At 48.4% G+C, this 26,794-nt stretch overlaps 2 protein-coding genes and 1 long non-coding RNA gene across 3 annotated transcripts in view; 1 reads left to right on the forward strand and 2 right to left on the reverse strand.

Annotated features, from left to right (window-relative positions):
* EPHX1 (epoxide hydrolase 1) overlaps positions 1-16,643 on the reverse strand; it is a 58,542-nt gene extending 41,899 nt beyond the window's left edge. Inside the window, exon 1 of the mRNA XM_027613269.1 lies at positions 16,517-16,643. The gene's annotated coding sequence lies outside the window, so the exon portion shown is untranslated. The remainder of the gene's footprint in view (positions 1-16,516) is intronic.
* SRP9 (signal recognition particle 9) lies at positions 5,987-16,753 on the reverse strand. Its single transcript, XM_027613273.2, has 3 exons — positions 16,517-16,753; positions 11,563-11,631; positions 5,987-8,050 (listed from the first exon to the last, which is right to left on the reverse strand). Exons 1-3 carry the CDS (start codon positions 16,586-16,588, stop codon positions 7,931-7,933), a joined length of 261 nt encoding a protein of 86 aa, XP_027469074.1. The 5' UTR covers positions 16,589-16,753; the 3' UTR covers positions 5,987-7,930.
* A 4,331-nt stretch (positions 16,754-21,084) lies between these two features.
* On the forward strand, positions 21,085-26,211 carry LOC113933308. Its single transcript, XR_003523318.2, has 3 exons — positions 21,085-21,699; positions 22,367-22,461; positions 25,462-26,211. It is a non-coding gene; the product is annotated as an uncharacterized LOC113933308 (long non-coding RNA).
* The last annotated feature ends 583 nt before the right edge of the window (positions 26,212-26,794 follow it).

The following is a 26,794-nucleotide window of genomic DNA, read 5'->3' on the forward strand; positions in this document are numbered from 1 at the left end:
TGTTGCTGTTCCTGTAAGTTTGCTATTAAAATACATTAAACTATAAAAAAAAAAAACAAACCTGCCTGTTTTCCAAATGGCTGTACCAGTTTACATTCCTACCAGCAGTATGAGAGTTCTAGTTGCTCCACATCCCTGCCAGCTCTTGGTACAGTCAAGCTTTTAAATTTTAGCCATTCGAATAGGTGCGTAGTGGTAGCTCATGATTTTAAATTACATCTCCTTAACAACTAATAATGTTGACCATCTTTTCATGTGCTTATTGGCCACGTGTACATCTTCTTCAGTGAAGTGTCTTTTGTGTGTTTTTGGGGTGGGGGTTTATTGGGTTTTGAGGGTTCATATATATGTATTACATATGTGTGCGTATGTGTATATATATATATATATATATATATATATATAGCTTTACAAATAATTTTTTTGATATGTGGCTTGTCATTGTCTTAACAGTGTCTCTGGAAGAACAGAAGATTTTAATTCTGAAGTCCAATTTTTTTTATAGATTGCATACAGATTAAGAAATCTTTGCCAAACCAAGGTCACAACGATTCTCTCTTTTCTTCTACAAGTTTTGTAGTTTAGGGGAGCCTGTGTGGCTTAGTTGGTAAAGCGTTTGACTCTTGATTTCAGCTCGGGTCATGATCTCGGGGTCCTGGGATGGAGGCTGGCATCGGGCTCTGAGCTTAGCAGGAAGTCTGCTTGGATTCTCTTTCCTCCCTTTGCCCCTCCCCCCCTAAAATAAGTAATCTTTAAAAAAAGTTTTGTGGTTTTATATTTAGATTCATGGTTCATCTTTAAAATTAATATTTGTACATGGTGCAAGGTAGTTTTAATTTTTTAAACATAGGAATATCGAATCATCCCAGCATCATTTGTTAAACAGACTGTCCTTTCTCCATGGCTTGCTTTTACATCTTTGTAAACTAACAGTTATCCATATATGTGTGGGTCTGTTTCTGGACTCTATATTCTGTTCCACTGATCTCTTGTTTATGTTGGTGTTGTCCTAAAGAACTGTAGTTTTGCAAGGCATGAAAGAAGGTGGTTTTAGCTCTGCACTTTAGCTCATCTTTTGCAAAGATGTTTTAGCTATTCTCGCCTGGTCTTTCGCTTTCCCATGCGAATTTCAGAATCAGAATATCAATTTCTACAAAAAAAGCCTGCTGGGATTTTAACTGGGCATACACTGAATCTATACCTCAATTTGAGGGAAAATGACATTTTAATAATACTGATTCTTCTGACCTGTGAATAAGATAGATCTCTCACTTAAGTCTTCTTAATTTCTCTCAGAAATGTTTTGTAGCTTTCAGTATGTATCTTTTGATATTAAAAATACATGTCAATTTAATTTCCATGTTTGTTGCAAGTATATAAAGTTGTATATATTATATATATCAATCTTGTAACCTGCAAGCTTATTAGTTTCAGTGGCTTTTTTTGTAGATTCCATAGGATTCTCATGTAGGCAATCAGGTGGTCTACAAATAGTTATTTCATCTTCAATTTGGATGCCTTTTCTTTCTTTTTCTTGCCTTACTGCACTGGTCAGTTTCCTGTATGACACCAGTGAATGTTCCATATACACATAAACTCATGTGTATTATATACTGTTGGATGGAGTGTTTTATAAATGTCAATTAGGTCCAGTTGGTTGGTGGCATTGTTCAGTTCTACATCCTTGCTAAATTTCTATTTATTAGTTCTACTGCTAAGAGAATTATTGTAAAGAATTTTTCTGGTCTTTGCTCCAGGAAACCAGGGTTCCTGGGAACTAACCTCTAAATCTTTGACATCTCCTGAGCGAAAGAAGTACCTTTGTTATTCATGGTGGGTCCCTGGGACCATCTCTGAGTTTATGCTAATGAGGTAATTCAGGAAGGGGGCTAGCCCTGCCAGAAAGACCAACCATGTGATTAGACGGTTGGGGTTTTAAGGAGGGTTTTAGCCCATCCCCTGGTAAGGGGAAGGGTGGCTGGAGATTGAGCTCCAGTGCATGGCCAGCGATTCCATCTTTCCTATGTAATGGAACATAATGGACAGCCAAAGCTTGGGTCAGTGTCCCTGGTTGGTAATCGTTCATGAATGCACTAGGAGGGTAATTTGTCCTAAGGACATGGAAGTTTTACATTTTCTATCTTCCCAGACCTTATCCTATGTCTCTTCAATTGACCAATCCTGATTTATACCTTTTATAATAAAACTGTTAGAATATAGTTGGTTCTAGTTTTTTTTTTTTTTTTTTTGACAATTTCTGTGTCCTTAAGACTTTTGGCATTTAATTTAAGTATTGATATGTTTGCCTTTAGGTCTACCATTTTATTGTTTTGGGTTTGTTTCCTGTTTTATTGTTGTTGTTCCTGATAGCCCTTTCTTGCCTTTTTGGGGTCATTTAATTTTGTTTTTCATTTATCTATCTACTAAAAGAACTATTTGCAGTTATTTTGGTGGTTGCTTGAGAGATGAGAATACACGTTTAGTTTTTCAGTCTACTAGGAATCAAGATTTCACCACTTTGAGTGGACTGCAGAAACTTTACTGTCATACAGGTTCCATAATCCCCCTCCTTTGTTACTGGTGTCTTAGGTATTCCATCAGTGAAAACACCATCAATGTCATATTTTACTTCTATCATCAAACAAATTTTAAGAACTCAAGAGAATCATTTAATTCTCTTAACCCAGATCATGACTATTTCTGTTGCTCTTCCTTCTTTCGTGAATGTTTCCATTTTTCTTAATGGCGTCATCTTCTCTCAGTCTGAGGAATTTCCTTTAGTGGTTTTAGACCAGGTCCGCTAGGAATGAGTTTTTTGTTTTTTTGTTTTTTTTTAGATTTTATTTGACAGAGACAGAGATAGTGAGAGCAAGAATACAAGCAGCAGGAGTGGGAGAGGGAGAGCAGGCTTCCTGCCGAGGAGAGAGCCTGATGTGGTACTCGATCCCAGGACACTGGGATCATGACCTGAGCCGAAGGCAGACACTTAACAACTGAGCCACCCAGGCACCAGAGTTCTTTGTTTTCCTTCATCCAAGAGTGACTTTTCATTTAGTGCCTGAAGGATATTTTCACTGGATATAGAATTCTGGGTTGTCAGTTCTTTCCTTTTAGCATTTTAGAAATGTTGTGCTCCTTCCTTCCAGCCTCCCTTTCTGATGAGAGATCCAGTCATCCAAATCATTATTTCCCATAGATAATGTGTTTTTCACTGGCTGCTTTCAAGCGTATTGTCCAGTTTTCACTTCGATTGTGTTGGGTGTGGGTATCTAGGAGTTTCCGGAATCCATAGGTTTAAATTTTTCACCAAATTGGGAAGTTTCTTGCCAGTATTTCTTCAAATATTTTTTCCCAGCATCATGCTTTCTCCTCTCCTTCTGGGATTCTGATGGCACAAATGTTAGACCTTTTATTATTGTCCTGCAGATCTCTGAAGGTCTGCTCATGGTTTTGCTTTGTCGTTTCCCAATCTTTTTCTCTGGTATTCAGATTAAATTCTCTTGGTTTATCTTCAAGGTCACTGTTTCCTCCATTATGCTAGACTATTCAGGGAGTTTTTAATTTTGGTTACTGTGTATTTCATTTCTAAAATTTTCATTTTATATGTGTATATATATATATATATATATATATATATATATATATATAATTTCCTTGCAGAAATTTTTTCCCCCATTAGCTACAAGAGCATTCTTGATTATTTGCCGGAGCACTTTTATAATAGCTGCTTTAATGTCTTTGTCAGATAATTCCAACATCTGATATCTCAGTACTGGGATCTCCTTTTTCTAGTTGAGATTTTCCCCATTTCCTGGTGTGCCAGGTAATTCTGGATTGTATCCTTGACATTTTGAACACTGTCATTAAACTCTAACTCTTGTTCAAATCCTACAGAAAATACTGAGTTTTTGTTTCAGCAGGCAGTCAACAACCTGGTTAGGTTGCAGGCAAAGGTTTTATTATGTTTTTAAAATTCCAACAAAACAGACATAAAATATATGAGTTTCAGGCGTGTAAGATCAGGCAAAGGTTTTGAAAGCTAAATTGACGCCTTCAGAAGGCAGTTTGGGATGGCAGTTCAACTTTCAAAACCATTGCAGGGTTTTTTGGATCTAGTGCATGTGAATGCCTCCTGGGTGCCGGTGTGGGATTTGGGTGGTGGTCTCTTTGTATTAGTCTTTGGTCTGCTGAAAAGGATCAGATCCACACATACATACAGCTTGGCAATGGACCCAGGGGTTCATCAACAACTTAATGAGGTCCCTATCTGAGTTCCTTCCTCTCTGTGATCTCTTTGGTACTTTCTGGTTCCTTCTATTTCTAGTTCTCTGGCCAGAAGACTACTTTTGCCACTGTGTCTGCATCCGGGGCCAAGTGGACAGAGGGCAGAGAGAAAAGTGCAATGGGGATTGGTTCTACCCTTTTGGAGACAAAGCTGTATGGGAGAGGATCATCTCCCCAAGTTTTGGCTCCCACAGGCTCTGACTGCCAGCAGTGGATGCTGTCACCATCATGGCATTGCTGGGGTGGGTAAGAGAATACAAAAGAATAAAAAAACACAAAGGGTTTCTACACTCTCTTGGGTATATGAGAAGTGCCCCTTGTGCTCTTTGAGGCCGACTGAGAGAGCTTGTGCCTGTCTGTGCCCCAGTACCCCCTCCAGCTTTCCAACGTGCTGTCTTCACGCTGGGGTATACCAGAGGGGAAAATGGTGGACTCCTCATGGGTTCATTGGTACTTCAATGAACAATGAACAACCACCTGCTGTTGTCTTTCGGAACTCCACGCACTCACAGCTGTATCTGGTTCTACCTTATCTGGCCAGTCCAGCTAGTGTTTTTAATGTATATTCTCTACCCCCACTGTGGGCCTCAAACTCATGACTCTGAAATCCAAGAGCCACACTTCTCCAACTGAGCCAGCCAGGGGCCCCCCAACTAGTGCTTTTAATATAAGAAAGAGGGAACGAAATTATTTTGGCTTTCTTCTCACATGATTATAAATTTCAACTGCAGTCCTACAGGATCATTTTCCCTGTTGTTTAAAGAGAAATAACCCTAAATATGATGATATTGCCATTACCACAAGGCATTTTTAACTATTTTTTTGACTAAGATGAACAGTAGGAGGCAATAAATGTAGGGCTTTGGTTTTCAGTAGGCAAAAGGACAGGAGCTCTTACTGTTCTTGGGCAATTAATTTCACATTTCACTCATTTTGAATTAGTTTTAGAATACTCTGAAGACTACTACCATCATACAACTGTTACTGTTAGATGTTTCTAAGGGTAACAGAAGGTATCAGCTATAAAATGCTGTCAACGCTGCCTCTGATCAAGGACTTAAAGCTGTGCCTGAGAAAGAGACTACACATATACATACACACACACACTTTTTTTTCTTAGAGAGACAGCACAAGCAACTGGGGGTGGGGCACAGGGAGAGGGAGAGAATCTTAAGAAGGCTCCAGGCTCAGCACGGAGCCTGACGCAGGGCTCGATCTGATGACCAAGATCATGACCTGAGCTGAAATCAAGTGTGGGATGCTTAACCAACTGAGCCACCCGGGTGCCCTGAGACTTTATATTTTTAAGACAGAAAGTTGGCAGACTAGGAACCCCAAGAGGGAGAATTCAACCCTTTATGTAAGTAGAGAACATATGTAGCCTAATAGCAATGTTTAATGAACTCTGTGCTCCAAGGAGAGTGGGTCCTTAGAAGAACAAAATGAAATTATTTTAACTGCGAACTATACCTAGAATCTCAATTACTACAGTGAGTTCATGTGGATTACCTTAAAGTCAGCAGTGTTTGATCAAATATATCACAAATATGTTTGTGAAAAATTAACCCAGGTAAGTGTGATTATGGTGTGTAGAAACACTTCATGATTAAAAAAAAATTGGGAGTATACAGCACTGCAATCTTCAGAATGTATGATGATTTGGCGTTTTGTTATTTATATGGTCTTTAAGAAATTTGATACATTTACCAATTATCTTAATTTTATTTTGTGCAGACACAAATAAACAGAAGTTTTAGATTTAAGGATTTCTGTTTCTTCCCACATAAGAACACTGTCTATGGAGACAGTCTTGTTTTGCTCCCCAACTGTCAAAAATGGCATTCAATAACAGACATGGCCCTTGGCAGAAAAGGCAGATGTTACCTCCAAATAATCCTCCAATGAAAGTTATGAAATAAACTAAGAGCCAGCTATACCTTTTCCCCTGAAAAATACAGCTACTGCGGCTAGCAGCTCCCATTTATTGAGCTTTACTATGTTCCAAGCACTGTGCTAAAGGCTTACGATAGGTTCTACCATTTGACCCTCCTCAAGTCCTAGGAGTACTGTTGTCAGCCCCATTTCCAGAAAAGGAAACAGGTGCGCAGAGAAGTACCCTAAGGCCACGGAGCTAGGAAGCAGTGGAGCCAAGACTGCAACCCAGGCCGCTGCTCTCCACTCTCCACTAAAAGCCACAAGGACCAGGGAACCCGAATCCGTCACTCCCCTCCAGGTTATTTTTATAGTGTTAAAAAGCAGAAGGTGTAAATGAGAAAGAAAAAGGCCAAAAAATCCTCCAGCGATCCCACTGACTGGGAGGGGAACCTCAAATCCTAAATACCCTTTACTATTTGATGTTACTTTTCTTAATCAAGAAAACCACCTTGCCATCAACATACATCTTCAGAGAAAGTCGTGTAGCAAAAAGTACCAACAAACAAAACAATCAAAATTTACTTACAGTAACATCAGGCTCATTTTACACTAAATGAATACAGTATATCCCAGTCAAGAAATCAGTAATTCTTGAGAAGTTAAAAACTTCAAGAGAAACAATATATATTCATATAATATTTTACTTACTGACTTCTCCAAAACATGCAAAAATTCATATGGCTAATGGAATTTTCCATGTGAAAATGTTGCTCAACACAACAAATTCCTAACCAAAAAATATTTTAATGTAGGTAGCAACATGTGAACATTACATTTAGGTGGTAAAATTCAGGTTACAATAATATGATAAATATCAAATGATATCCCTCTGGCCTAATGGAAAACATAACAGTTGTGACAGTCAGCTTAACACCTTGGTTAAATACAGAGAGAAACGGGCAGGGGTGGCACAGACATATGTGAAGATTTAACAGTCTGAATAATCTTTAGCCCTCCTGAGAAAAGACAGAGGGGAAATCTGTGGCAAATACCTGTGTAATATGGTGGCCTCAGGCCACTAGTGATCATTCTGTTCATGCACTTAAAGTAACCGCAGCTGGTTTCTGAGCACTGAAAACGAGATTCAAAGCAAGTCTCTGCTCAACAAGCTAATGATACTACAAATCCCTTACATTCAAAAATAGTTTAAATTTGGAAAGTTTTAGGTAAAGTAAAGCATACTTGTTTCCATGATTACTTTTAGAAATAACTGAAACTACACTACTATATTATACATAGTCAGGCACACTGCTGTGCACAGGCAATTCCAGTTACCATATTTTATGTTTGTTGGTCAGCAACAGCACAAATTTTATGCTCCAAAAGAAATATATCACTCTGGCAAAATGGTTACATCTAATTTTCTTTTAAAGACAGATTAACTAAATTTAAGGAAGAATTGCCTTTTTCAAATTACTGACACAAACTTACCATAGAATAATTACATATTTTGCCCCATATCAACCTGCAAAAGGTTTCCCAACATAGATGCATTTGTTCAATTTTCAAAAATAAATAAAGGTTTTCTACCTGAAAGCATTTTACATTCCTAGCTCTTTAAAGTAAACATTAAAACACAAAGTACAAAAAACGATCTCCCCACTTCTGAAGAGGCCACTTAGTTACATAAACTATTTTCTTTCCCAACACTTTTTCAGATTCAAAAGAGATTTACTTCCTAAGAACAGGACAGATCTTCAATTCAAACCATTTAGTCCGTTTCCATGGCAACACTGCGGGATTCCTTGGCTACCATAAGTCGCATTAGTTGACTGTGGAATTTCTCAATCTTCTTTACGTCTTGGGCTTGGTCTGTTCTATACACCAAACACTGTTAGAAATTTTAAAAGTACACATTAACTAGGTAAAACCAGATTATCAACAAAGTAGCAAATGGAGGACTGGGTACAAATATATGAGTCTTTCCCACCACCTTTTGCTCTATTCCCTCCGGGGGTCAAACTAAGGCAGTTACACTCAAGTTTCTAAGCCCCCAGCAATTACGGTCCTTTAGTATCTTATAGTATTTCCAACTCCACTGCTGTAAGCAAAAAACTAAATGAAACCTAACAGAAGCTCCTCAAAAATGACCAATTAAGTAATATGCTAAATCCTGCTGTGGGGTCTGATGACAACTCCAGGCTTGGAATCAGATTATTTTCTTCCTGGGATCTGGTCATGAGTTAGTTATACTGGAAAAGCACAGCAATATTAGGATTGCTTTCCTTACTTGTGAAACTGGGAGACGGGGAGAGGGTAGTAATGATAATTTAAGAAAAAAAATCCACCATCCCTTGCTCACAGCTGGTCACGGTCTAAATTAAACCAGATCAATCTGACCAACCTTGATTTTTTGAAGGTATTCACAGTTTTTAACCCAAACCAAATTCTTCCCTGCTATAAGTTAAATTCTTCATCAGCTATATACTTCAGATCCACTTATGGTTTCTCAAAAACCATTTGTTCTAGAGTCTTCAAAAATACCAAATATAGGCTGGCAGGTCTTTCCCTCATTTTGTAACAAAAGGTCCATTTCTCTTTAGCCCATTTTAAAGGTTCGCATGAGTCTTAAAGGGAACGAATGATCCTGCAATAGTAGTCATCAACTTAAGTAATCTATAGTTCAATCTTATCATCCCTGACTGGTCATCCTGCCTTTACACTCAAAGTTGTTATCCACACATTGTAGAAATTTGTGTCACAGTCTTGTAAAGAGGCCACAATAATCCCCAATGTTTCAATTTCAGTACATGTACTGTGGGAGAATCTGTCTACCCTGTCACTACAGTTTGACAGCAAAGATTTCAGATTCATAGAAAATACTATAAATCAGTCATGGGATCAGAAAAAAATGATGATAAAAAAGTCAAAGACATCGTGATAATAAATGTAGCCTAAGACTGAGTTCCTGAAGGAATTACTATTAAAAATGAATTAGCAAGGGAAGTGTGCACACCTTTTAAAAGAGTCATTAGAAAACAGATTTTTTTTTCTGTCGGAGTTGATTCATATATTTACAATTTAGGAGGACGGGTTTGACTGTGTCTTTGGCCCCTTCCAAATATGGACCAATTCTCAGTAGTTTTAAGAAAGAACACAGAAGGCGTTTTTCTTATTTCGGTCTTGTCACAGGAATCATCAGTGTGACATGAAGTTCCTGCCACTGTTGCCATCCGCCTATCCTTAATTACATTTCATCATTACCGGAGGCAAAAAGTCATCATTTCGAGCTAGAGCCCTTTGTTCTAAAATCAGCTGTGCGTTTTTTCCTATCTTAAAAACAGGACACGCCAACTTGTCTTCAGCGGATATACCTCCCCACTCCGTGCCCATCACAACGACAGATTGTCATGTGGACGCCCTGACTCAAGCACACGTGCGGATGCGCTGGGAGGCCGGCTCTAGTGCAGGCACTCTGCCGTGTGTGGTCTATGCCCCACACCCCGGTCAGGGCAGCGGGCAGCCACCACGGCGCTTTAAGGACAAGGAAACGGAGGCCCAGAGAAAGCCAAACTATTGGTCCGAACTTTTCCAAGGCTGAGACGTTGGTAAATGGCTGAACTCGGATTCAGATCTCTTGACTCTTAAGTCTAGCACTCTACACCGTATGTGGGTGACCTAACTACATTTTCAGTTACTTCAAACTTAACTGGTTGCTGGAAGACATGGTAATCAAAGTCTGAACTCACACCTCACAATGGAACCTTGAGCACAAATATATAAAAGTCTAACATATGAGCTAAGACAAAAAGTGATTTTTAGTCACTCTGAAAGCACATCTATGAAAACCCTGCTTACTAAGCACCCCCCGGGCCCGCACACCATGCTGGTCACTGGAAATACAGCTAAGAACTTTACTGCTCCCTACTGTCTTGAAGCTCACAATCCACCACAACGAAAAATGATAAAATAATTGATACAGCACAAAAAGAGCCAAAAAGAAAAGCAAGAGATGAAGTAATCCTTTTAGCTGGGTGTTGAAAGATAAGCACCCATCTCGCCACACTGGGGCGGCGGTGGGATTCAATGCCCCAAAGGTGGGAAGAGGCCATCCGGAGGCACAGAGGCCTAAGACAGCCCGCCACGTCACAGGAGCCCCTCCGTAACACAGAAAAGACAGAGGGTGGAGGGCATGTGAGGCCATGTTACATTATCCGTGACGAGGAGCCACTAAGGTTTTTAAGCAGGGTCGTAAGGACCAAACCTGCATTTTCTGAAATCTCTCCGGACAACTAAAGGATGAACTGGAAGCAGGGCCACATTGGGGAGCCCAGTCTAGCAGTCTAGCCAAGCGAGGATAACACCCTAAACTCGGGGGAAGCACAGCAGAGACAGAGCACTCGTGACAGGAAATGAGACGCGGGTGCTTGAGCCAGTAATTCCCAAATGCCTGGGAAAGCACATGGAGCACGTCAGAGGATCAAATACAAGCTCTTCAAGCGAGGGGCCAGTGGTCATGAGAACGGGAAAGGAAGGACCCTAATACGCTAGGAAACAGGAGCGGCAGTTTGAGAAGAGATAAGGAGTTCCGTTCTAGACAGGCTAATTTTGAGGAGCACCGAGGTAAGGAGAGCTAGTCAGGAAGTCAGAAGGAAAATGTGACCTAAATGTACAAATGTGGAGACAGACCTAGACCCCAGCAGTCCCAGGCACTATGGCTGAAAGGGACTGCCCCAGGAGCAGTATGAAATGTTGACCCAGGACAGAATCCTGGAGAAACCAATACTTATTAGCAGAGAGCAGTAAGACAGAAACACAGAAAAAGAAGATTAAAACGGAGCCACAGATGCCAAAATAATTTCCACCAGAGTGGTTTTCTCTATCAGAAGCAGCCAGGAGGTCCAGGAAAATGTGAAATGATGAGACCATCAGGTCTGGAGGTGAGGGGATGCTGCGGGGCTCACCGCGAGAGTAATTCAGTGGATGACTACTGCACGTGGAGATCAGGTCCCGGAAGTAATGGGGTGTGCGGAAGTGACAAGACTGAGCCGGGAGGGGGAGGGAACCATAAAGCCTATAACCTGTGTTCAAACACCATCATTTCCTTCCCACACGCTCATAAGGAGACCTCTATCCCCTCATATCCAGTTTTAGTCTCTACACTCTTTTTGCTTAAGGTCTGAAGTAATTACTAAATTATACCTGACATACTACATTGGTGAAATAAGTTATTTCCCCGAGAGTCTATAAAAGTAGCTCTAGAATGAGGTTTTTGACTTTGGAACGAAATGCAAAATAATCATCCTAATACATAATCTGCATAAATTCTACGTAAATAATTTTAAACAAATGATTAACTCAAACAGATCGGGAAGTATGCAACAAATAAAAATGTATACTTACAACTAAATCATCTGTTACTTTAATACACAAACTCCCATCAGAATGCCTATATTTGAGAACCACACGGGCCTGAAATAAAAATACACATTTAGAAACAGTGAAGTCAGAAGAAGACATTTCTCACAAACAAGCGTTAGTCTTCAGGTTTGCTAAAGAGGATCCCTCCAGAATAGCCAAAACATCTAAACACATCTTCACTGTAAACACTGTTATTGAATGAGGTAGAAAACAGTATTTTAGTTCATTCCTATTGCTATAATTCATTTTTTAAAAAGACTTATTAAAAAGTTGGATATTTATTTGCAGCCAGTTTGAAAAGATACACTGAAAATTCCCAAAACACATCCACATTCAGGGAATGTCCATGAGACTCTTAAGGTGGTTTGGCATTAATATACAGATCTTTGGGCACCTGGGTGGCTCAGTAGGTTAAGGATCCGACTCTTGATTTCAGCTCAGGTCATGATCTCAGGGGGTTGTGAGATCGAGCCCCACGTTGGGCTCTGTGCTGGGTGTGGAGCCTGCTTGGAATTCTCCCTCTCCCTCTGCCCACCCGCATGCAACAAATAAAAAGAATATACAACAAGAATATACAGATCTTCTTCAACTTATGATGTGGTTATGCCCCCAATAAACCCACTGTCAGTTGAAAATATCATAAATTGAGATTATCATGGATGTGTGGCCGGCTCAGTCGGTAGAGCATCCGACACCTGATCTTGGGGTTCTGAGTTCAAGCCCCTCACTGCGTACAGAAATTGCTTTGTGGCCAGTGTCACGAGAGTGTTGTCTGCATCTCACTAACCCGAGAAAAGATTAAAATTCAAATTCATAGTACAATTTCTACTGAATTTCTATTGTTGTTGCAGTACCAAAAGTCAAAAAACAGCCCAGGGGCGCCTGGGTGGCTCAGTGGTTAAGCGTCTGCCTTCGGCTCAGGTCATGATCCCAGGGTCCTGGGATCGAGCCCCGCATCGGGCTCCCTGCTCGGCGGGAAGCCTGCTTCTCCCTCTCCCAGTCCCCCCGCTTGCGTTCCCTCTCTTGCTGTCTGTCAAATAAAGAAATAAATCTTAAAAAAAAAAACAAAAAACACGAAAAGTCCAAGCATCTTAAGTTGGGGACCGTCTATATACTGAAAGGGATCACAACATGCCTCCTCAAAACATGTCACTTTGGCATAAGGACTGTTCTGAGCAGAGAACAATTAGCTCTCTGCCCTTTCTGGCTTTCATTAGCCTTCGTAAGGTGACATAAATTTCTAATAGTAAAGGTACTCCTTTCTCCCTTACTGGGAAAAGGCAGGCTCTTATCTGCGTAACAATCCTTACTAATCACCTTCCCACAACTTACTTCCCTCCGTAGAAGCCCCAAACCCCCTTTCCTTAGTCCACCCTCTTTCCCACACTTTATCAGCCTTGTTAAGACGGTACATAGGCCCAATGCTAACGGCCTCAAGTCAAATGGTTTGTGAACTCCATGCATACTGCATACATATGTCGGGTTTTCTCTCTTGTTAACCTGTCTTTTGTCAGTTTAATTTGCAGGGCCCCAGCTATTAAACCTAAGAGAGTAAAGGAGAATGTTTTTCCTTCCCTCACAATACCCACAACCCAGCCGCAGAGAAATGATAGAAAAAGTAGGGGGGAAAACAGCAGACAGGCCTATGCAAGCCCAAATCCGTGTGGCAGGAAGTACGGCAGTCACAGTTCATGCTGTCCCCTACCCCGTGGCTCTCAGGAGGTAGATTTTGACTCAGGCATTCAGCGAAGTCATGTCCTTATCATGATGGCACCACACGACGTATTAGGACAGAAAAGCAGAATTCCGTCTTGAGAAGAAGTCTCCATTGAGAACTCTTCCAAAATACCTCCTATGTTGAGCACCATGCTACACAATACCTTTTGTTGTTCAGTATTCTACAGTTAGGGAGCCAAGAAAATGATTTATCTAGAAGAAAACATCTCCCAGTAGAGTTTACAACTTCTGAGAACATCATTTTTATTTTTTTAAGTGATGGATTCGAAATAGTGTACTGCAGCAGAGTCCATTTCTTGCTGACCAACATAAATAACTAGCTGTTTTAAAAAGTGCCAAGTATCTACAGGCCAAAACAGGAACATAATTTTAAAATGGTCACAATGGGAGCACCTGGGTGGCTCAGTTGGTTAAGCGACTGCCTTCGGTTCAGGTCATGATCCCGGAGTCCCGGGATGGAGTCCCGCGTTGGGCTCCCTGCTCAGCGAAGAGCCTTCCTCCCCCCTTAACCCTCCCCCCTCTCATGTACTCTCTCTCTCTGTCTCATTCTCACTCTCTCAAAATAAATAAATAAATCTTTAAAAAAAAATTAAAAAATAAAATAAAATGGTCACAATGTAGAACCAGAAGCCTCAAGACAATTCTGGAAACTAAAGAGAGAGGGCTATGAAGAGCTGTAACCTACAGCTTTTCCTATTATGTCTCTGCTCTCCTGGGATTGGGGGGGGGCACACCACTCTTGAAATTTGTTTTGGTGAAGGGGAAAAGGGAACTCAGCAAGCACTTACATAAATTACAACTAGATTGTCTTTAGATGCCAGATCCTATAAACTGGGTTAATTAATTCAATTCTACATGTCTTAAAAAATGTTCTCCAGAAACAAAAAGCAACTTTAAAATGTGCTAAGCATGACAACTATGTAAAGTCTTAACTCTCGGTTGAAAGAACAGCTGGCTTCATGAGGAGAAGTGAGAGTTAAAAGCTCTACGGTGTTATAAGAGGGTCTATTCTGTAACTGAGGGGGCACCTATGTTACCAGGTCAGATGCCACAAAGAGAGAAAAAGTGATCAAGATTCTTGCTTTCTTAGGAACTTTGAATTCAAGCAACCAAAATAACCAACACAGGATACATGAGTTAAGTCCTTTTATATAGGCATACACAGGTAAAATGCTAAAAGAGAAAACAAGTAATTTAAATTGGGGAAGGGGAAGTATAAAAAGGCTTTCTAAAGGTGGCTTTGCCAAAGCATGCTTTTTTCTCTTAAGAGGGTGGGAGAGAAGCTGAAGGAGCAGTGTGAATGAAGATCCAAAATCTGTAACTTCATGAGACTAGAGCTGAGGATTGTGGGTATGGTGGGAAGACAAACCCAGAAAGACTGGAGAGGGTCCGACTGTGGATGGCGAGTCTGGACTTTACCCGCCAATCTACGAAAAACCAGTATTTAAGTAGGAAACTGAGAGAATTCCATTTTTGTTTTAGACAACTGTGGCATGAGCAAAGGAGGGTTTAAAAAGATGGAAAGAGGGGCGCCTGGGTGGCTCGGATGGTTAAGTGACTGCCTTCAGCTCAGGTCATGATCCTGGAGTCCAGGGATCGAGTCCCACGTCAGGCTCCCTGCTCGGCGGGAGTCTGCTTCTCCCTCTGACCCTCCCCCCTCTCATGCTCTCTCTCTCTCTTCCTCTCTCTCCCCCTCTCGGATAAATAAAAATCTTAAAAATAAAAAAAAAATAATAAAAAGGCAGAAAGACTGAGAGGTTATCACACTGTCCAGCAGGAACACCATCTTCAGTGAGAGCAACGCAAGAGAAAACGGTAAACGGTGACAGGTGTACTCGACAGGCTCAGGAGGGTGGGAGAGAAGAAAGAGAATTCTCTGAAATGGATTCCAAGGCGTCCTGACAAAACTTCTTTAGTTCTGGCACAGACAGCACAGACTTGGGGTTTAGAGAACGGGGTTGAAATTCTAGCTGCATCTTTTAGAGACCAGGCAATCCATTTAATGTCTCAAAGACTGTTCATTCATTTACCTCAAGGGATTATCCCGACTGTTCACATGAACCAAACACGTAAGGGTATGCAGTGTAAAACGCCTGTCACACAGAAGGCACTCCACAAAACTGTTAGCCAAGCGCCCTCACCTATCAAAACAGCAGAGTCGAAAACCAGAAGTTTCCGGGCCCTGGACTTTTCTGTGGGGTGAAGAGAGGAAAGGCTCTCTCTCCATCCTGCGTATTCTAGACTAATACGCTGTAAGGACCCCCCCACCCCGTAGTCATTTCCCTATTAAGTTAAATCAAAATATGATTACTCTTGTGAATTTCTACACTCTTTACTATGTTTTCAGATATTCTGCGTGCGGTGTGGGTACTTCGGGACAAAATTCCTGGACCGTTCTCACAGCGCACTGCACGGAGACCACCAACACCCGGCATCAGCCGGATGGAGGAGCTGGAAATCGTGTCACAAACAAAACCCTCGATTTCAAAAGTACCGAACTGACGCCATCACTTCTTGTTTCATTTTACTGTAACGACTGGACAAACGCTGCCTCACAGCTTCTTGTTGTGTATCTAGGTCTAAACACTGACCAAGACTTTTAGTTAGCAAGGAGCTATTTAAATAGTCCGCGGGTAGGACAACAAAACAAAAACGCGAGAAGAAAAATCAAGACCTGAATGCTTCAGTTCCCGTCATCTGGACTCCTTTGCCCTTCAGTGAGGAGCTAACCCCTGGCAACTACTTATCATAATTCTTGTGGGGGCCATGAATGAGCCCCCTAAACTGCCACCATTTATGTTTAAGGGCATTTTCCTGAGGAAAGGGTGCGAGAGTCTCATACTCGCCGCGGAACGACGGGAAACGGGGCCCGAGACCACTGCGGGTCGGGAGGCCGCAGCCGCAGGGGGAGGAGCCCTGCCCTTAGAGACACGTAAACCAACCGCGGCCGCAGGGAAGTTACGGGCTGGGGGCGGGGAAGGCAGAGCAGTGCCGTTTGGGGCCCCGCGAAGACCCGGTTTCCGGGTCTCGTCCCGCCGCTCCTCCGGGAGGGGGCAGCGGGAACCATGACACCTGGCGGGGTCCGTCTCCGTTCACCCCCAGCACCTCCTGGCGGGGCTGCAGAAGTTCCGGAGGCCGCGCGGACCGCAGGGAAGACCTCCCGACCCGGGGCAGAGGCAGCGGGCCCGCGGGCATTTACCTTCATAGGGTCGGCGAGGTAGAGTTTCTCGGCCGCGCGACTGAACTCCTCCCACGTCTGGTACTGCGGCATCGTGGGTCCGCAACGGAGCGCGAGCGGGCGAGGCCGGGGACCGCAGGCGGCGAGACCCGGCCCACCTACCACCTACCTCTGGCTGCCGGAGACCGGTGCGGGGGCCCAGCGGCCCGAAGATGGCGGCCCCTCCTCGCACCAACGCCTCGCCCCATTGGACGGCCCGGCCCGCCCTCGCCCAATGGGAAGGAGGGATGCTGCCAGGAGGGGCGGAGCCCCGAGCGAGAGGCTCCGGGAGCTCGCCGGGAGAAGTCGAGAGCGGGGAGACAGGGGCGAGGTTGCCACAGCGCCCCCTTCAGGACTGGAGGAGCGGGGCGGTGGTGTCGGCCCGCTGTCCCTCCCGCGGGACTGCGTGGTCAAGGCCCGGGTCCTGCGACCACGACGCAGCGGCTGGCAGCGAAGCACTGGAGACACAAGCCTGGGGGCGGCAGGGTCCAGCTGACACCCCGCAGCCTAACAAAGGGGAGGGGGACAGAAACGCAGGAGCGCCGCCAAAAAGTTTGTGCGATGGGCATCTATGTCGGTTCGCTGGACCCCAAAGGCAGCACGGTCGCCTGTGGTGGGGTGAGGGGCGGCGCGCAAGCCGTGTCGGGCGACGCGGCTGTTCCGCGGGAGGGCCGGGACGCTAGGCCCCTTCCAGATCTCAGCGGTACGCAGAGTGCGCGTGCTTAGGGGTGGGGGACCCGTGCCCCGGGAAGAAATTTGAACTTGGCTTTCCAGGCAACGTGGCCTGGAAGGGTATCTGGCTTTAATCAAGCTTATCTGGGTATATTCTACGTAAGACACACCGGTTGTAAACGTACAGTCTGACGCATCTCGACAGGCGTGCCGTGTACCCAGTGGTCACTTACCGATATGCCCAATACCGCCATCAGGATCTGAACCATTTCATCTCCAAATGGTCCCTTATGCTCCTTTATATTTAATCCCCCCACGCCCACCCCTGCCCCCCACGATAACCCATCTGCTTTCTGCGACTCTAGATTTCCTGTCCACTGCATTTATGGGACTCTGGCTGCTCACCGGAACAGAAGGGCAATAGTGCAAACCCAAAGGCAGGGAGGCCCCTTATGCTGCTCCAGCCTAATACAGGCCTAAGAGCCATGGATCTGGTTAGGGCACTAGCCTAGGACTGGAGAGGAGCGGACGGATTAGGGATGGAGAGTCCTGTGGGGTATGCAGGAGAGAGTGGAGGGACGCCCAGGCGAGGGAAGGTTGTGGTACCAGCACAAGGGAAAGAAAACGGAGCAGCCTCAGGGGGAGGCTGGGAAAGACCGAGCAGGTGGCGCCATCTGTCTCCACGGGAAACTCCAGCAGTGGCCAGAAATAGGAGTCGGCAGCAGATAGGGCGTCATGGAGCCTTCCTCCGGGGAGGACACGGCGGGAGAAAAGGAGACTAGCACAGGCCCCAGGAAACAGCCACATGAACAAGGGTGAGAGAAGAGAGAGGGAGCAGAGCCCGCAGAAGAGGCAAAGAGGTTATCGGAGAGATAACAGGAGGCCGGGAGGGTCTGCGATGTGAGGGAGGAGCAGGTTCTGAGGAGGGACCAGTCAGTGATCTCAGGGGGCAGATGAGGGGCACAAGTACAAAGAACTGAAACAAGTCGGTGGATCGTAGTGGTTGGTGACCTCGGCCAGAGGAGCCTCAGTCAGATTAGGGTCTGGGTGGGATTGACGGGAAGCAGCAGGAGGGGCGGAAAGGTGGAGGCAGTAGCTTCATACTCTTCTTCATAGAGCTCCGTTGTAAACAGAGGAGATCAGAACATGGACCAAAGACATTGGTGAAGGAAGAGTATTCTTTTTCCTTTTTTGGTAGGCTCCACACCCAGTGCAGAGCCGAACAAGGGGCTTGAACTCACGAGCCTGAGGTTGAGACCTGAGCTGAGATCCAAAGTCAGACGCTTACCGGACTGAGCCACCCCGGCATCCCGAAAAAGAGTTATTTCTTAAGATGGAAAGAGTGTGTGCCTGTTTGTAACTTTCAGAGAAAGAATTGCAAGAGCTGGAGGGATTAAAACCGCAAAGAAAGAGGAAAGCAAGATCTCAGGGAGAACATGAAGGGCAGGACCAGAGGCACAGATGCAAACAGGAGGGGGCTCCTGGCTGTTTGGGGGTGGTGGGGAAGGAGGAAAAGGTGAGTGATGTGTAAGTGAGGATGTACGTAGGAGGGCAAGCGTGGATTCAGAGCCTTGACGAGAGGATTTGGAAAAGCCGGAGTGAGACATGAGTAAGGAAACTCGGAGACAGCATGTCAAGCGGAGCTGAAGACCCAGTTGAAGTTGGAGATCCTACTCCTGAAAGAGTCCTGATCTGCACACTTTGGGGTCTGTTTCCAGCACCATCCAGAAGCCTGGGTCTTGCAGTGCAAAAGACAGGTAGTAGGGATTTGTAGGGTACATGATGCAGAAGGACAAGGGGGCAGAAACGTTGAAGGTACTGGCGAGAGCGTGGTTGAAGGGATAGATCACGGGACCCAGGCTAGGTCGGTGGGTACTTAACTGGGTCAAAAGAGAGAGGTTAAGGGAGCAGGTGTCAAGGACGTAGGATGAGATTTCAGGGGAGCTGTTGTTCCTGGTGAGGCTGACTTGTCCACTCTTTATGAACGTCACTTACGAGTCAGGCAGAGGATGAGACGAAAAAAGAAGAAGACTAAGAGCCAGGGGCCTGGTTACTGAGAACGGGGTGGAGGGGCCCCAGAGAACAGCAGTGAGGGGCCGGGAGGGCAGAGTTGGGACGAGTGACCCTCTGGGAGGAGAGGTTTTTGCCCGAAGGTGAAGACAGTAGGACTTGAGATGGTGCCACCCTTGCCCTCTGTCACAATGAGGAACATCCCATATGTCAGGTGCCTACCGGGGCAAGTGCAAGGCCGACCCCATCCCTGCCTCCTAGAGACCACGGCTTCGCGAGCAGGGATGCCCTGAGCTCGGCCCAGCTCCAGCCCCTGAAGACAGACAAACCAGGACGAGCAAGAAGTTAGGGGACCTGCCCTGGAACCTTCCGGCGTCCCCGGCTATGCTCGATGCATTCACTGAAGCAGGTTATTTTTCTAGCTGTAGAGCAACGGCTTCAGAAAGGCTACCCGGGAGCGGCCTTTATAAATTGCACTTGGCTTCATTTTCACACACACACACACACACACACACACACACACACACACACACACCTCATTTGGGCTTTAAAAGAAGCCCGACAGGGTGGGCCTCAAGCCCTTATCATAATTCTGAAAGTTGGAAAGCTCGGAAAAACAAAAGCATCTTAGTAACTCCGTTGGTAGCAAACTTGACCTGACCTCTTGGCGGGTGGTTTGGAGCCTTTATTTGTCCCACTCGGCGTGTTTGAGGACAGGGTGGAGCCCAGTGGCTTTACGTGGCATATGGCAGGTGCTCCATCCTCCCTCTGTGGAATTCAACAAGCTGTGAATTCCCAAACACACGTGGCCGCAAGGATTCTGGACAAGGGGTTATGGATCTGTGCAGCTCTCCTTTCTAGGTGATGAAGACTCCAGGTCTGAGGGGTGCCCGGCCGGCTTAGCTGGTTGAGCTTGCCGCTCTCGCTCTAGGGGCTGGGTGTAGAGAGGACTTAAAAAATAAAGTCTTTTAAAAAAGAGAGCGAGAGAAAGAAACCAACTCCGAGAATAAATTATACCTCATGGATTGGCACAGGACTTTGCTCTCATTGGCCAGCAAGTGGCAAGCCAGCAGATGTGTTAATCACGACAGGAAGCAGTATGACTAATTTTGGTTTTTAGAAATTGCAACTGGTGGCAATAGCAGAGCTGGGTTGGTGGAGCCAAGCCTGGGTGCAAGGTTGAAACCAAACACCTTTGGCCTGTGCCAGTGGCCTCCTCGATTGCTCTCTTGTCCTCGGGGTCTCCCCCCATCCCCCATCGATCCCATCGGCAGCGGAGGTCCAGCCACCCTGCAGCCTGAGCTGGTCCCCACTGACCTCCATGTCGCCCTTCCCGCAGACGACTCTCAAGCCTTTCTTGCCTAGATTACTCAGCTGCACTTGCGGCCGCTGGCCACCCGTCGTCCTGAAAACTTCACAGGCCCCTGGCTTTTCTGACCTCATTGCCCCTTGCCCTCCTCCTCCCCATGGGGCTCTGTGCTGGCCCCCAGGACCCCCAGTTCCCCCGGTAGCGGTCCTGAGGTACCAGGCTTCGCGCTCACCCCCCCACCGTAGTTCACCCCGGGGTCATGCTGCCCAACTCCCGGATTTCTGCTCCCGGCCGCCCTCCTCCCTGAGCCCGATTCCTGTATCCAAATGCCTGCCAGGCCCTGGGCTAACCCCAGTTCCATTTGGGGAGATGAACCTAGCTTCTCGGCAAACCGAAGCAACGTCTGAGTGAACTGCGTGAGGCCTTCTTTTTCGTGTATTTTACCATTGCTTTTGGCAAATTAAGCCACTCCTATCCTGTTGCCAGGAATTGAGTCCCTGGGCCTTACAGGCAGTCGTTGGGCTGGACAAAGTACTTACAAGCTAGTGGGGGTCAGGGCGGAAATAATCAGGCAAATTCATGAATCCCTGTAAGCGAAGAGAGGAAGCGTGTCCCGGGGAAGGAGGGAGCAGTCTGACCCCCAGGACCCGGCGGTACCTGCGTGCTTTCCCTGCCCTTGATCTTTCCCCAGAGGAGAGGGTTCATCATCACACTAACAGTCTGCGGTACGGCCGACTTGCCAGCAACTCTGGGTTGCCTTGGTTTTCAGGGAGTGTTCACAGGACCCGTGACGTGCCGGGACTCCAAGCAGCCGCTGTTCCGCGTACCTTCCTGGATGACACGGAGTCACAGCAAAGCAGTCAGGCGGAGACAGCGATCGCGGGGAGAGGAGCCGGCTGAGAAACCGGTTAGGCTGGGAGCTGTGTCCGGAACGGGGCAGGAAGGAGCCACGATGGCGGCCGCGTCGGCCCCATGTCCAGCGGGGGGCAGTGGTGTGCTGACAGTTGCGGGAGCCGTTCCTGCAGGAAGGGGCCCCCGGGCACCAGCCCGACTCCCAGCATCGCCGCTTCGGGTGCCTTTGGTTACGTGTTGCTCAGTCAACACTTCCTTTCGGGAGACAGCCCGGGCGCCTAAGTGTTCGCCAGGAACTTCCCACCCAGAATTGGTTAAGGAGGTACTGAGCCCCTGTCCCGGGCAGCGGCGAGCACAGAGCTGAGTGCAGAGAGGCTTGCACGCTAAGGAGAGCAGGGGGATGGGTAAGGCGAGGTGACAAATAATCAGGGCTGAAGGCAACATGGAAGGAGCCTTTCTGGAGCACCTGCAGCTGGGACCTGAGGCGCACTGGGGAGCCGGGCAAGATCTAAGCGTCCCTGCCCCTCCCTGGGGTGTGGGGGCCGGGTGGTCAGAGGTGCAGACCCAAGGATAGAAGGTGTGACTGTATAAAATGCTGAAAGAAAGCTCGTGTCCCCATGTGTTGGGGGCAGTAGCCCAGGGCTCTCCCAGGGGCCCACATTCAGCACTCCCCGAGCCTGGGGTCCCAAGCCCTGGGAGCTGCCTGGGGACAGTAGGATTACCTGGAGGCTGGGAGGGGCAAAGGTAGAGAAGTTCTCTAAGAGACAAAGCTCCTTCCAGGAGCCTGGCTGAAGGGGTGGGGGGCGGGCTGCGCAGAGACCACGGAAGGTATGAGAACTGGCACGCCACCCCCGCGGGTAAGACACCCCCAGGTGTGTCTCAGAGCTCCTGGAAACTGTCTCAGGCTCTCCCAGATGCACCCCACTCCAAGAATGCTGACATTGCCTTCCATTGGGCAGGTAATGATCTCTCTCTCTTTTTTTAAGTAGGCTCCACACCCAACGTGGGGCTGGATCGAACTCGCTACCCTGAGATCCAGAGTAGCATGCTCTTCTGACTGAGCGGGCCAGGTGCCCCTCGGCAGGTAATGATCTCTTTCAGATGAAACTGATTTAAGCAGAATGACAACATCTCAGAAACAACAACAGGGGGCTGTTGAGAGGCAATGACTGAGCCTTGGGGGTGGGAAGACCACCCTCAACGTTGCCTTCTCTGGGGGACGCTGGGTCAGGCGAGGTCAGACCTGGCCCAGCCCTCTGCTGGCGTTCTAGAGACCGAGGCCAGAGGCGGGGGTCCTCAAGATCCTCAGGCTCCTGGCTTGTCTGTTGCATCTAAAATTGATTGGCACGAAGCGTACACCCAAGTAGCTGGGAAGAAAAGGTCTGGGTTTTACCCTGTGTGCTCCCCACCCGCCGGGTCCCATCAGGGCTCAGCTTCCCCTGCACTGCCTGCAGTCCCCGAGAATGGCCCCATTGTCCACGAGACAAACCGAGACAGCAACATCTTCTGTTCTCTGCCTCAGGGAGATTCACTTGAAACCCGGAGTCCCAGATGTGGGGGACAATGGAGGTTGTTGTTGCAAATCAGGGAGCTGGAACAGATGAGAGGCAGGTAGTGGGAAAGCAGCCCACGTGGAGGGCTGGGCCGGCCAAGAGCCTCTGCAGTAACCCAGTTAGCGCGCCCGCAGGAGTCCTGTTCGTCACCGAAGAAGTGCGGCAGGTCAACAGGACAACCCGCCGGTGGGGGGTGGGGGGGCCGGGAGGCCGGGCTCAGGGGGGACGGCACTGGGAAGAAAGGCTGGGGAGGTATTTCTAGGCTGGTAAATGTTATTTTTATCGTTTTTTAAAATGTGCTGGATTTTTTTCTAACTGTGCCCTGGAGCATTTGGATGAACTGTGTTTGCATTAATTAATAAATCAGAGGACATCTCCACTCGGCTGCGGCTGGGCCTCGGAAGCCCTCTGGGTGGCCGGGAGGCGGTGACTGCGGACTCCTGACCGGTCCCAGCTGCGGGTCTGTGCTAAGACGTTCAGTCCGGTCAGTCCACACTCCTGGCGCCTACCTGGTACTCAGGTGGGTTTTGTGGGGCAGGGGCGTGGCCCCAGCACGGAAACGGCGGCGTGTGGGCCAGGGCTCGCTGTAATGAGCGGTGTGTACTGTCAGGTCACACAGTTCTGCTGAGTGGACAAGGCACACTGGGGTGGGAAGCAGGAAGAGCTGAACGGGGGTGCTGGAGTTCGATGATGATAGACGCAAGGGCCAGGCTTTTGGAGGCACAGGGTGTGAGCAAAGGTGCAGAGACAAGCTTTCGGGGAGCAGGTGCAACCCTTCCCCTGGGGGAGGTCGGGGTACCTGGAGTTTGGTGAGCTTGGTAGCAGAGTGGCCCAGAGTGGCCACCCGGGAGAGAGTGCTGAAGGGGGCAGAGGCCCCGGAGGCGTGGAGGGCAGTGTGCTTCCGTCCCACCCCACCCTGAGTTGACTGTGTCCTTGCTGGAGGAGCTTCGTGTGGGGCCGCAGGGAGCAGGGTGCTGATAACCCCAGCCTTCACCACAGCAATGGGGCAGAAAGGGACCCCCACCGAGGCCAGAGCTCCAGGGGAACAGCGGGAGAAGCTCAGCCCAGGCCCAGGGGAAGTGGCGACTGCCCTGGCCCCTTCCCCGTGCAGACCCGGGAGCCTCGCCCCACAGCGCCCTGCTCTCACTCTGGCACGCTCAGCTCCTAAGACGCTCTGCCCCTTCCCACCTCACCCAGCCTTCCAGTCACCGCCAAAGAGGCAAGGAATAAAGTGCGCAAAGGTGGGTGTTGTGTGTCCCCTTGCGTGTGACCGGGTGCAAGGCGGGGTGTCCAGTTGCTCAGGCTCCTGCTAAAGCTTTGCTGGCCTTTATGGTCCATCTTCAGGATGCAGGGCTGGGGGCAGGGGGCAGGCGCTGACCTTCGTAACCAAATACCTCAGACTGTCCTGCATGGTCGGTCGGTGCTTGCTGATGACCAGCATGATGACACATGGAGAAATTACCCCCACCACAGTTTGTAGGAAGACATTCTTTTTTAATCACTGGCCAGGGGGATTTCTGTATCCCCAGAGACCTCTCAGGCATGTGTGCCGAGATGGATGAGCTGTCGCATGCGTGGGGTCGTGGCTGGGAAACATGTCTGTCTGGGCTTCTAGACCTCCTTCCTTCTGGGGCCGAGTCACCGGCACCTCCCTCCTTCCATTAGGGTTTGACGGCCCCCAGGCTGCCGGCAGGCCCTCCGTCCCTCAGCGCAGGGCCAGGATGGCATGTGCACGGACCCAGTGGGTCCCTAGAGCCCTCTGCATCCTGCTCTCCATGCCACAGCCCCAAGTCACTCTTGCTTCTTCTCTGGTTTCGGAACTGCCCAGCGACGGGCACCTGGTCCGGGTCCCCTGGGCTGCAGGGCTGGGGGCTGAAGGGCCGGCCACCTTCCCCCACACTCCCTGCTCTCACAAGCCTCCACGTGGTCCTCGAGGCTGCTGGGGTTGGAGGCTGCCCCGCAGTCGTGCCAGTCGGAGGGCACCTCAGTGCGGGGCAGGAAGAGACTGACAGGTCTCAGGCCCCCCCGGGGGCAGAGGTGAGATGGCTGCTTTGGAAGGGCAAGGAAATGTGGCCAGGCCACGATACGGCACCCGCAGAGATTCCCCGCATCCCCTGGGGCGCGCGGCCCATCTCTCAGCCGTGCTGGGCCCCAAGGCCCAGGCATAGCCCTGGGCAGGCCCTGACCGCTGCGAGCACAAACAGGCCTGTGGAAGCCGCCTCCCCTCCCTGGCCATCACTGCTGCTCTGTCAATTTCTGCCGCAGTCCCAGGGGGCTGGTGCCACCACCTCTCCGGGGGCCGGACGCAGAGGCTCCAGGGAGAGAGCTGAACCCCTGTGGCCTGTCCCGGTGGCGAGGAAACCTTACAGCTGGTCTGGGCCGGCCGAGCCTTCTCTCACTGACGTGGGGCCTTTTGGATCAGGGTGTCGGGGAAGCGGCGTTTTGGCAAGAGCCTCCGCGGCCACTGCCAGCAGGAGGCTGAAGGCAGATAATTAGACCTGGTAATTGGTTGGCTTTGTGCTTTCTTGCAGGCAGCAGTGACTGTGGCCGGGAGGGAAACACACAGAAGGAAGTTGTTCTCCAGGACCAAGGCTGAGCCGTCCCCGTCCGGCCCACTGTCCTGTCCCGTCTTGCCTGGCGCGTCTGGCTGGCTGGGGCCTGCTCGCCCGCACCCCACGCTGCCCCCCAGCACAGCCACGTCACTTTCCCGCCCCGCAGGTCCGTGCCCACCCATGTCCTGGCTGAGCCCGGGACCAGATGGCTTCACGCTCCGGATCCCAGGGTCCTCTGTAGCTCCTTCAAGAAGAGCTTCGGCGGGGTCTGTGACAGAGGCCTTCAGGGAAGGCTTTAGTTTCTGGGCCGAGCTGACTCATCATTTCCCCCAGAGAAGTTTGCTCTCTGGGCGGTTTCCAGGCCCCCGTCCCTCCAGACCAGATGGCTCAGATGAGGTCTCCATGTGCACCTTGCAGCCCTTTGTGGGCACATGTTCTGGATTTGTCCCAACCTGAGGAGCTGATTCACCAGGACGTTCTGGGAAGTCCTCAGCACTTGAGTCCACCTTAGCCCGTGAGCATAGAAGCTGCGAGTCACATTTCCCGTTGATTCTAGGCCCAGACACAGAAGTGTGTGGTCCTGGGGACTGAAGTCGGACCTCAGGCCCGGGCTCCAGCAGCTGGTACTGCCTTCAGAGGGGCTGGTCACTCAGACTTCATCAGAGAAGGGACCGTTTTGGTTTTTTTTTTTTTTTTTTTTTAAGATTTGTTGATTTGGGAGAGCAAGAGCACGAGCAGGAGGGGCAGAAGGAGAGGGAGGGAGAATTCCAAGCAGACTCCGTGCTCAGCGTGGAGCCCAGTGTGGGACTCGATCTCACGACCCCGAGATCATGACCTGAGCCGAAACCAAGAGTCGGACATTTAATCCGACTGCGCCACCCAGGCGCCCCAGAGGATGGACTGTTTTGCAGCTGTTTAGGATCTTGGGAAAAGCAGAGGAAGGAGCTCCTGCCCAGGTAGACCTGGAAAGTGTCGGTTCAGCGGACGGCCTTCTGTGGCTTCCCCTCTTCCCAGCTGTCCGGTGCTTCCTCAGTAGAGAGTTGGTGAGCACATACCGGCTGCTGGACGCAGGACCTTCGGGGGACTCCCTGATCGCTGTCTGAGGTGGGGGGCACTTGGGACCACAGTGCCCACCCAGTGGGCCTGGGAGCCGGACGGCCCCTGTGCCCTTTGGGGAAATCACTCGGCCCCCACGGGCATCCGATTCCTCCTGCACAGAATGAGAACAGGCTGCCTTCCTCCGTGCTTTGTGAGGACTGGGCTGGCGAACTGATCCGAAGTGCCCGGGACCGGGCCAGGAGCAGTGAGGTCA

Source organism: Zalophus californianus, chromosome 10, assembly GCF_009762305.2.
Source record: "Zalophus californianus isolate mZalCal1 chromosome 10, mZalCal1.pri.v2, whole genome shotgun sequence".
NCBI classification, from domain to species: domain Eukaryota; kingdom Metazoa; phylum Chordata; class Mammalia; order Carnivora; family Otariidae; genus Zalophus; species Zalophus californianus.

Coding starts and splice junctions, on each gene's coding strand:
- SRP9 (XM_027613273.2), bottom strand. CDS start 16,588: ATGCCGCAGTACCAGACGTGGGAGGAGTTCAGTCGCGCGGCCGAGAAA. Junction 11,632..16,516: donor ACCTCGCCGACCCTATGAAG/GTAAATGCCCGC, acceptor TTTTTATTTCAG/GCCCGTGTGGTTCTCAAATA. Junction 8,051..11,562: donor AAGTAACAGATGATTTAGTT/GTAAGTATACAT, acceptor AATTTCTAACAG/TGTTTGGTGTATAGAACAGA.